General features: G+C 41.8%; 1 protein-coding gene across 2 annotated transcripts; it reads right to left on the bottom strand.

The window, feature by feature from the left end:
• Positions 1-509: 509 nt before the first annotated feature.
• CZH5orf63 (chromosome Z C5orf63 homolog) lies at positions 510-10,524 on the bottom strand. Of its 2 annotated transcripts, none has more exons than XM_030467927.1 (4): positions 10,391-10,524; positions 6,810-6,924; positions 2,602-2,658; positions 510-1,855 (listed from the first exon to the last, which is right to left on the bottom strand). In XM_030467927.1, exons 2-4 carry the CDS (start codon positions 6,921-6,923, stop codon positions 1,676-1,678), a joined length of 351 nt encoding a protein of 116 aa, XP_030323787.1. In that variant the 5' UTR covers position 6,924; positions 10,391-10,524; the 3' UTR covers positions 510-1,675. The 2 variants fall into 2 exon arrangements, with proteins under 2 accessions (XP_030323787.1, XP_030323788.1); XM_030467928.1 differs by lacking the exon at positions 10,391-10,524 and adding an exon at positions 9,984-10,108.
• Between the last annotated feature and the right edge of the window lie 1,058 nt (positions 10,525-11,582).

Genomic DNA, 11,582 nt, shown 5'->3' on the forward strand with positions numbered 1-11,582 from the left:
TCAGCTCAACTATAGTTCACGCTAGGTGGTTTATTTTTTTTCTTTTGACTGTGCATAACTCAAGTATCAAGGAGCTCAAAGCTTGCTTTAGTACATAAAATAGACTGAAGTGCAACATTCATTCACCCCATTAGAAGAACAATGAATTATTCAGTGCTCATGTATAACAGTTATATCAAAGTGTGATGGTTGTTCTGAAGGGATGACTCTGTTTCAGTGAGAGTATGCTGTCTTTAATCAAGTATCCCAAGTCAATGCCCTCTTCTCCATTTTAAATTAACTCTTAGGATTTACTGCTACTCTTCTTCAAGGAGTATTACAGCTTATGTATACTAACAATATTGAAAAGTTGTGGGTTAACGCTGTCTGGATGCCAGGTACCCACCAAACCAGCTCCATCCCTCCTCTCCTCAACTGGACACGGTAAAGAAAATAAAACAAAAGGCTACAGGGTTAAGATAGGACTAGGGAGAGATAATTCATCAGCTGCAGTCACAGGCAAAACAGACTTGGGGAAATTAGGTTAATTTATTACAAATCACATCAGAGTAGGATAACATGAAATAAAACCAAATCTTGAAAAAAACTCCCCCGATCTCTCCTTTCCTCCCAGGCCTAACTTTACTCCCAATTTTCTTCTACCTTTTCTCCCACAGTGCAGCGGGACAGGGAGTGGGTGATGTGGTCAGTCCATCATACATTGTCTCTGCTGCTCCTTCCACCTCACTCTTGCACTGCTCCAGCATGGAGTCCCTCTCATGCAAGACAGTCCTCCACTAACTTCTCCAACAGGATCCCTCCCATGAGCTGCACATCTTCACAACCTGCTCCAGTGTGCGTCCCTTCCACAGTGTGCAGTTCTTCAGGAACAGACTGCTCCAGCATTGGAAGTTACAAGTCCTGCCAGCAAATCTCCTGCAGCATGGACTTCTCTCTCTCCATGGGCTCACAGGTTCTGCCAATAATTTGCTCCAGCATGTGCTTCCCAAGGAGTCAAAACCTTCTTCGCTCATCCACCAGCTTGGTCCACCGTGGGGTCCTCCACAGGCTGCAGGTGGACAATCTGCCTCACCAAGGTTTTCACCAAGGGCAGCAGGGAAATCTCTGCTCTAGAGTCTGGAGCACTTTACCATCCTATCTCACTGACCTTGGTGTCTGCAGAGTTGTTATTCTCACATATTCTTACTCCTCTCTCCTGCTGCTACTGCCCAGTAGTTTTTTCTCTTAAATATGTTATCCCAGAGGTGTTACCACCACCACTGATGCGCTTGCCTTGGCCAGTAGTGGGTCTGTCTTGGGAGTTGGCTCTGTCAGGCACAAGGGAAGCTTGCAACTTCTCAGAGAAGCCATCCCTGTAGCATCCTGCTACCAAAACGTAGTACAAACCCATGAAAACCCAGTACAAAGACGTATCACTTTATCTGCTGTTACAGAACATCATTTATTGTGTTAAAAGGCAGCCTAGGATAGCAGCAAATGAAAGATACAAAGGAGATAGCTACTGGCACAACTGGGCTGGATGATTAATACAATATGTAATACAAGTTCCTGGAATTTTTTAGGACACTGGTACCATATGTTCTTAGAAATGAAGGCCAGATAGTGAATACTGCTTTATCACACAGTTTACATTGTACAGTCCTTTTGGATCTGCATGATAGTAGCTGCGTTTTCTTCATTGGTTTTGATCATTTTCCAACTCCAGCTTCATAAGCTGGTCCTCAAACTTTTGAATGTCTACTCGATGCTTCATTAGGAACTTTCCATTTAAATGAAAAACAGGTATGTCATACTTGTATTTATCATACCATGACACGTTCTCTGGAAGTGTAATATCCACCTCCTGAAAAATAAACTGACAAAAACAAAATGTTAGTATCTGCTGAACACTGAAAAGCAGTACCTGCTTGTCTTTTGATTAACTTTTTTTTTTTTTTTCATGCTTTTGGATTTATTTTGCCATCTTGCAGAGAATTGGCTGTTTTGTGGGTACACAATGTATGCAGCCACAGGCCTTGGCTGCATGTCCACAAGGGACTCTCTCGCTAGTCCATGAAAATATTCTTGATCCTCTGTGCAGAACCACACTCCTGTGAGCTCCACCATCAACAAATACGCAGCTGGCAACACAACAGCTGCTGTTAGGCAGCGGAGTGCAACACCTCTTAATACTTCTGTTAAGTTTCTTCTTTCAAGAGATCAAAACCTGGCTGAAGAATGACAAAATTGCTATCATATATAGTCCAAACATTAGAAGACCCACTTACTAACATCCTTCCCAAATTGTATCATTACCTGATGCATACAAGTTGCAAACTCCTCTATCAGACAAGGCAAGAGTATTTACAAAAGCAATGGTCTTTAAAACTATTGTGACAAGGTGTGTATTGGTTTAATTTTCCAATACTTAAGTGGAGAACTAGTGTCACAAAATGTTTCTGAATAATGAGTTTTATGGAAATCACTGTTGAAATGATCTTGAAGAGGTCACCCATGAAAGAGTAAAAAGATGCAAATAAAACCAAGCAATTTTCATTTACAAAGAATTCTATTAGCTGTTCTTTCTATGTAGAAAATGTATACAGTACTGCAATACATTACCCTTCTCTTATATGGCTCAAGCACTTCTTTTGCTTCATCACATAGTGGGCATAGTTTCTAAAGGAAAGTAAAGCAGTCAGTAAAACACACAAATCATTTGTACTGTAAAGTAACATACACAGAAAGGAGAGATCATTACTGTGAACATGGTTTTCCTCCCCCCATACTATCCTGTCTTAGTGCTTTCTCAATCTTTATCATTGCAACATGGATGAAAAGAAAATTCAACCACAGAATTTAATTATTTCCCATTTGCTCATGGTGCAAGTTTAGTAGAGTCTGCAACAGCTCTTTCAAAGGCTGATGCAAGGTCATGGTTTGAAAGGTCATGATTTGGAAGGTCATGGAGAGACCCCTTCTTTTGGTCAGCAGCAATGAACATTCAAAGCATTGCATCACCAGCTGAAAACAACTGCAGGTACTGCACTTGAAAAAACAACTTCCCTTGATAGAAGGAGAATAAGGAAGACTGCTTATCTGTTTCAGATCCAGTCACTTGGGTCAGTTAAAACAGCAAAAGAAGGTGACCAAAGACAACCTGGCATAATCCTCTAACCTACAGAGCTGGGAGGATAGTAACCTCAGCATGGAGAACTGTCAAACAGCTGCAGTGTTTTAACCTGTGATGGGGTCAAAGAAAACATACAACCTTTCAAAACTCCCTTGTCTTCCACTGCAGTGGTACAACTGACTTCTGCTGATCATGCATCATGATCATTAGAGCAGTGCATACCTGAAGAACTGACTCACCTGAAGGCATGTTGTTTCAGTGTTTGTAATGGCAAAATTTGGCCTAGAATTCACATTGCAAAGCATAAAGTGGTGAAGGTAACAGTTCTGTCCTTCTGCCATGAAGGACCTCTCACAGCTGGAAAAGACCTTCTCCTCACTCTCCCACTTAAGGTCTTTATAGAGCTTGTTTAAACATGGAGTTGATCTGAAACAGTGACTTCTTATTTGCAGCACACGAATCAATTTGGATTAAATACTCAACTTTTAATACACATGTAATCTAAATTGCCTTTACAAAACAGAGAAGTTTTTATGCTCTGAGAACTTAGGCAAGATGATGAAGGCCAGAAGTGCTGTGTTCTTGCTAGTTTGTGCTGCTTTTGGAGGGACTGGTAGATCTGATATGGGTGACTGAAAGGATCATCCCAAAGTCTTGCATATCTGTTTTGTAACATGCCAGGCTCCTTACAGTTAAAGTAGGACATACCCAGTTCCCCATGCTTGTGGAAAGCTTTCTAGCTTAACAGTCACATAAAAGCACTTGACAAGCTAAGCTGATGCTCAGTACAGAACATGTTTTTACTCCTGATGGCAAGCTTAAGCACTGCATGTATTAATAAGATTAGAATTGGTTTATATTCTGACACTGAATTATTTTAACTAACAGCGAAATCTGTTTGAACAGTACAATTATATTTGTACGTATTTTTCTGTAGAACAGCGTAACAGTAAGTCTCTGCCATCACTTGCTTTATCCTAATTTGTAACTAATTTGCCTGGATAAAGCTATCTTAGACAACCTTCTCTCTCAGATGTGTATTGGAGTGACAAAAGGGATTCCTACTGCTGAGGTACTAAAAATCCTTTTCCAAACTGACATATGCTGTGCTAGTGGAGTCCCTCAGGGGTCGGTACTGGGACCGGTGTTGTTCAATATCTTCATCAACGACTTGGATGAGGGTATAGAGTGTACCCTCAGCAAGTTTGCTGATGACACTAAGCTGGGAGGAGTGGCTGACACACCGGAAGGCCGTGCTGCCATTCAGAGAGACTTAGACAGGCTAGAGAGTTGGGCAGAGAGAAACATGATGAAGTTCAACAAGGGGAAGTGTAGAGTTTTGCATTTGGGGAAGAACAACACGATGTCCCAGTATAGGTTGGGGGCTGACCTGCTGGAGAGCAGTGTAGGTGAAAGAGACCTGGGGGTCCTGGTAGACAAGAGGATGACCATGAGCCAGCAATGTGCCCTTGTGGCCAAGAAGGCCAATGGCATCCTGGGGTGCATTAGGAAGGGTGTGGTTAGCAGGTCAAGAGAGGTTCTCCTCCCCCTCTATTCTGCATTGGTGAGGCCGCACCTGGAATATTGTGTCCAGTTCTGGGCCCCTCAGTTCAAGAAGGACAGGGAAGTGCTTGAAAGAGTCCAGCGCAGAGCTACGAAGATGATTAAGGGAGTGGAACATCTCCCTTATGAGGAAAGGCTGAGGGAGCTGGGTCTCTTTAGTTTGGAGAAAAGGAGACTGAGGGGTGACCTCATCAATGTTTTCAAATATGTAAGGAGCGAGTGTCAGGGAGATGGAGTTAGGCTTTTCTCAGTGACTACCAGTGATAGGACAAGGGGTAATGGGTGTAAATTGGAGCATAGGAGGTTCAAGTTGAATATTCGAAAAAATTTTTTTACTGTAAGAGTGACAGAGCCCTGGAACAGGCTGCCCAGGGAGGTTGTGGAGTCTCCTTCACTGGAGACATTCAAAACCCGCTTGGACACGTTCCTGCGCAATGTACTCTAGGTGGCCCTGCTCTGGCAGGGGGGGTTGGACTAGATGATCTTTCGAGGTCCCTTCCAACCCCTAGGATTCTATGATTCTATGATTCTATGTGCTAGTTACTAGATCTGTTAGACAATACAAGTGGAAGACACAATTTTATTTCTACAGATAGTTGCCATTTATGCTGCATACTTAGACTGCAGTTTTGTGGTCATTTTAAACTGGCACCGATACTGGCAGAAGCAGACCCATTTCCCGTGACTGCTTCTTTTGTGCTGGCGTAAGCACTCAAACAGTTGCACAGCAGGGATAGATAGAAGATCTAATAGTAACCTTGGAAAAACAAACCAAAAAAATTCGGTAGAGTTGTTGCATGAATGCATCTTTTGGCATAAAACAAAACTGTGAATGGAGTGCTAGTTTCTATAGTTTTTAGTTGCTGCAGAAGTCCGTGTCCTCCTGCCTTCTCCTTAACAATAGGAAGGAGGGGAAAATGAGTTATAGTGTAGACTTACAGTGAGGTGAAGGTTATTTAAGAGTAGTCTGTATTTTGCTTTGCAATTACTAGTGCTATCAGACATGAAAAACATTCAGTTAAAAACACACTCAACGAGAGGCCACTTCAGAGAACTGCTTGAACTCTGCTATTAGAGAATTTCTTTTCATGCAATGCCTTGCTAGTAAAAATTTTAAGAAAAAATCATACAATGAGCTTTATCCAAAAGTAAGCCCGTTATTCCCTACCTTATAACACTTGGATTATGAATAAATTGATGCTGAATCAGGCTGGGGGAAAAAGACATGTAATTTTAAACTATAGCTCTTATGGAATGCATTGCTCTGATTAATAAACAGATGGTAACCTTTTATTTTTTAATATATTCATATATTACAGTCTAAACGCCATGGCTAGAGATGGAATAAATAAACATTGTGGAGTAGGAAGAAATGTTTTAGTTACATCCATCTCCAACAAATACTGCCATACTGACATCAAAATTCTCAGCACTTTGCATTTCTAGTCACTCTGTTGAAGGCAACAGATCATGTAAGCATAGCATAACCCATCATGTGCCATCCTACCTAAAAGTGCAGACCTCTGTAGATAACACATACTTCATGAGAACTCATGAAAGGTGACAGTTCACAAATGACCATTTCTGCTCATCACGTTTTCCACATACACCTAAGAATCCTATCAGCTCATGACACAAACCTTTCCCTGCATTTTATTCCCATTAGCATTACATAGCCAATGAAGCAAAAAGAGGGTAAAGCACTATCTCCTTTTCCCTTCTGTGCTACCAGCACTACTTGGGTATATTTCCAGTCACACAGATAGTGCTGAAACTAAACACAAGTGATTTGGAGAGATTACTTTGGCTCTTGATGCTTGTCGTGGGCCAGTAACGTCTTTGTTCTCCATTTCCAGGATGATGCACTGGCAGGCAGACACCGATTTCCAACTACTAAATGGACCATTGTGTCACTGAGATACAACTATCTTGAAATCTTCATTTATTGGTTGTAACTACTCATTTGCTAGCTGTAATGCCTGGAGGAAAAGACACAGCCAAAGCAAAAATTCCAATATTATATAGATTTGAAGGGGACAAAAAGCATGGCCAAGCCATTTCATGTGGAATTAATGTATTTCAAAGCTAATAAATACACAACCTTGCCTAGCTTTATTTTGTAACCAACTCTTACCTTGGTGAATAAAGTCAACACTGGTTTATTTGCACTGGCTGAACAGAGCTGTCTCCACAGTGATGAATGTCTTGCTAGTTGCAGTGTTCTGCTCAGAAAACAAAGCATCACCATCCTGTTACAGTAAAAATTTAAATGTTTCACTGTTTTATGGCAAGTTACATGAAACTGAATGTGATTAAAATGGTAACAAATGTGATTCTTCAATCATACACCTCTTCATCCATTTCTATGTTCACAGAGGCAAAACGTTAATCAGAAAAATAGTTTATTTTGTGGCAGGCCAGAAGCACTGCAAGTTCAAAAGGTGTAGCTTGATTAGACAAAAACAATAACCATGTTTTCTTGATGAAAAGCATCTTCTAAAGTCCCTAACACAAAAGCTCACATAAATACATTATGCTGTTTCAACTTCACATATGCCAGTAAGAATATTAACTAAATGCAAAATGCTGTGCTCTGAACCTTAGTAATCTTGCTGCATTGCTTGATACATCAAAAAAGTAATCTGCACCTAATCAGAATATTAATGTATTGCTTTCTGCAGTGAATAAAAAGCTGCAGCCAAGATAATTTAACTTGGTAATATTAAAAGCATGCACTCTGAGTCCTGGCTGCAAATTAATTAATGAAAGATGTTGATGGGCCTGTGACTTCTTTGGGGGAGTATAAGTAAATTTAGTATTTTTGTGAAGACTGCCATATTGGAGCCTTGAAGTCACCTATTTAAAAATAATAACAACAATGCTTCTTCCAATGCTTTCACAAGGTATTTTAGGGCTGCAAGACAAAAAACAGCAGCCAAAGGGAGTCTGCACAGAGATTAATGGCAAATGTGATGCTTGACATGAGAATTTACACTGGGAAAATCAAATATAAATCACGTAAAGCCAAACTGCTTCTGTTCAGTACCTGTTCAGTCACAACTTATCTGTACTTCTATTAACTACAGTCACCACAAGCACACAATGTCAGCAGACAAATTTAAACTTACTCCTATGACCAGGACTACACTTCAAGTGGTAAGTATCGCTTAGGATGTTTAGTAAAAGAGTCAAGTGCAGTCACTGAATCTCTCAGTACTAATGTGGTATTAGGGCTCAAGCATCTCTGCTACAAGGAGAGGCTGAGGGAGCTGGCATTGCTCAGCCTGAAGAAGAGGAGACTCCAGACGGTCTTCATAGGTGCCTTCTAATACCTGAACAGAACCTACAGGAAGGCTGGAGAGGTACTTTTCACAGGAGTGTCCAGTGGCAGGACAAGGGGATATAGCTTTAAAATGAAGGATAATAGGTTTAGACAAGATCTTAGGAAGAAGCTCTTCATCACAAGTGTGGTGAGACTCTGGAACAGATTACACAGAGAAGCTATGGATGCCCCCTCCCTGCAGGTGTTCAAGGCCAGGCTGGATGAGGCTTTGAGCTACCTTGCCTGGTTGAGAGGGGTCCCTGCCCACAGCAGGGAGGTTGGAGCAGATGAGCTCTAAGGTCCCTTTCAGCCTAAGCCCTCTATGATTCTATGATTCAGCAGTGTAACCAATAAGAAAAACCAAAACATTGCAATGGACTCTACATTTAAGGCTACTTAACTGCCGTGTTTCTAAGCAACAATCACAAGAAAAATCAAATGGGTTAGATGAAAGTGCTCCACAAGCTTCTGACTGGATTGTGAGGCTTTTTTTTTTTTCCAGAGGACTCTGGGAAGGGTAAATTGTCATGTTTCCAGAGGATTTGGGGGAGCAAATAAAAAATAAAAAAAAGAAAATAATTGCCTGAATTACCAAATTCCAGATGCTAGGAAAGAATCAGATTCTTTTTCTTTCAGCATATAAAGTTGTCTAAAATGAAGTATTCTGCAGTGAAGGGGCTTTGGGTTTACTATTTAGTTTGGGACAGAAAGGGTTCTTCATATGCAAAAGTCCATCTTAATACCAGTAAAATCAGCAGTATGCTTGCTGTCTTTACTAAGATGCAGGTGACTGCACTTGTCTTTACTTAAGACCGGTGACAGGTGAAAACCTAATTTTCTGGGATTTTACACACTGAGTGCAATATCACACTTCTGGAAAACTCCCAATCTGGATAAGTCTAAATAGCCTCAGTTGTACCTAGAAATTTTTTATACCCACAAAAAAGAGATGCCCAGAATGGATGTATTTTTAGATTATTTTTAACGTCCCTTCCTATCTAAGCCATTCTGTGATTCTATATTTTTATTACAAAATGGGGTTGTAAATGAATGGGATTACCCAAGGACTAAAATGCAGTACACATTGGTGAATGGTTTGATGTATGAGAGTTAAGTATCTTGGAATTTTAAGTTCAAGATCAGTTTTTTAATTGATTTTAAATCAACACAAAACACAATGCTGATGCTGTTAGGAAATGGCACAAAACACTGCATCAGAGGGAAAAGGTTACAAGATGCAGATTTGTGCTGGTACCAAGTCAAATTATTTCCTGTGTACTGAAGGAGTAAACAGTACTAAGAAACAAAATATCCCTGAAAAAAAATATGTTAACAGAAGCACCTGAGTGCTGTATTTGCAGCTTTTAATCGGGTGGTTAGATTTATAATAATTATTTCAACTTTAACCAAATCTAACTCTTCTAACATTTCTAATTAGTTTTTTAGCAATGGGACCTAATGCCACTTCCTTGTCTTTACTATATAGTGATCACTGGGAATAATAGTAAAAATCAGCCTTTGCACAAGAGTAACTGTATTTTGTATGAATTAGAAAGAAATGTATTAATAGCAGAAATAGGGGAAAATCAATTGCATTTAGAAACCTGTATTATGAGACAGGAAATAAAAGCAACAGAATTTGTATTAGGTAGTATATCATTAATTACTTCATCTAACATGCAACAAATCTTGTTTAGCGATCCCTCCAAAGATATCCATTCCATAATCTAATTCAAGGTCCAAATTAGAGAAATTTTTAAAAAAATTCAGTAGCTTGCTGTAATGGATGAGACCACTCTAGAAGACATAGACAATACATATTGCATATACAATAACACATTACCATAAAGTAAAATAACGTCAAAGTATAAAAGCCCGTTTTAAACATCTCCATTTGAAAACCTTTCAGCTAAATGATCCACTCTCCCCACGGGCCAGGGGTGAGCCAAACTGGACAAGGAGTGTATCCAGAAGTCTTCTCATTACCTACTCTGATGAGAAACACTGATGTCTTTTGACGATAATTTCTAAATCAGCGACGCCCTCGACAGACAGGACGACTTAAAGCCCATCAAAAAAAACACGACAGCACAGAGACTGCCCGGGCCCGCCTGCCCAGGAGCTCCGGCCGCTCCTCTCCCACCGCCTGCTGCAGGGCGGCCTCCTCAGGCCCAGCGCCGCCGGGACAACGCGTTCCCGGCCCCCGGCAGCTCCGCTTCCACCGCCAAAGCCGGGTAGGTCCCTGCGGCCGCCGCCCAGGCCCCGCGGCGCGGCCCGGTCCGGCCCATCGCGGCTCAGCCCGGTGCTCGCTGCCAGCCAGAGTTGACCGGCACTTGCGAGGCCCTGCACGCCGTGCTCGCTCCGTACCAAGGGCCGGGGTTGCGGAAACCTACCTCTCCCCGACTGCTCTCCGCCTCCGCCTCCACCTCCTCCTCCACCCCGCCGCCCGCAGCGCGGTCTGATGGCGGCTCCGAGAAGGGAAGGGTTTAAGGCCGCGACGGGGCGGTCACAGGCGGATCCTCCTGTAGGGGCCTCTTCTGCGCCCCCTGCCGGGAAACCGCCCGCACCGCCCGCACCCTCCTTCTCGGAGGCCGCCGCGAAGCCTCTTCCCGAAGCTTCCCCACCGGCGCCTCCTTTCTGTAAGGTGCAGCTCCTCACAGGCCTCACCGGTGGGAGTATCCTCCCCGGCCCGGAGTGCCCCCAGGCACTTTTTCTCTCTCTCTTTTTTTTTTTTTTCCCCCCCTCTCTTCTTTTCTCCCTTGTGTTGCCCGTAACCAAAACACAAACCAACAGAGTCAGTTTATGCGGTGCTTTATTCAGGGCCCGGGAAGCCTGAGGACTAGCGTCCCAAGTCAGGGTTCCGAAGACCCTCGTTTTTGGTTCAGCTTTTATACTCTTTTTCATTACAGGCCACGTACAGAGTTACATAAATTTTAGTCACAAACAGTCACATAGATCATGCAGGTAACAATAGACAAACAGTCACATAGATCTTACAAATAACAATAGATAGTCATCTCTTAAACTGTAAATCCACGGTTTACCGTTTCAGCTGTCATTACCACCTGGCCCACCACCTGGATACAATATTTTATCTTGATCTTTGGTATATGGTATCAGTTTGCTTAACTATTCTCCTTTTGATTAATGTTTTTGCTGATGGGGTCAACACACTCCTTATTCTCCTTTGATCATTGTTCTTGTAAGGGTCAGCTCACTCTTAACTAGTTACTTATTCCCAGAGTTTTAGTCTACCCGAGCCCCTTCTAACTCTTAGTTCGTCCATTTTAAAATTTTACAACCAATATTATTTTATTTCTACTATAAACTGTAACAATTCCCCCCTTTTGAGCATCCTTCGATTATTCCTTCGCAAGGATGCTCAACCTTTAAGCCTCTTGATAAGCAGGTGGAGGCGTCCCTTCTTCTGGAGATATTACCTCCTTCCGGGTTATAGCCTTCATGACCCTTTGTGTATGTTGAGTTTCTTTAATAATCATTCCCAATAAACCCTTGTACATTACTAAAGCAATCACAACAATGATAATTATCATAATTCCATATTGTGTAATTGATGATATCCAA

The sequence above is a fragment of the Calypte anna genome, chromosome Z (assembly GCF_003957555.1).
Source record: "Calypte anna isolate BGI_N300 chromosome Z, bCalAnn1_v1.p, whole genome shotgun sequence".
Taxonomy (NCBI): domain Eukaryota; kingdom Metazoa; phylum Chordata; class Aves; order Apodiformes; family Trochilidae; genus Calypte; species Calypte anna.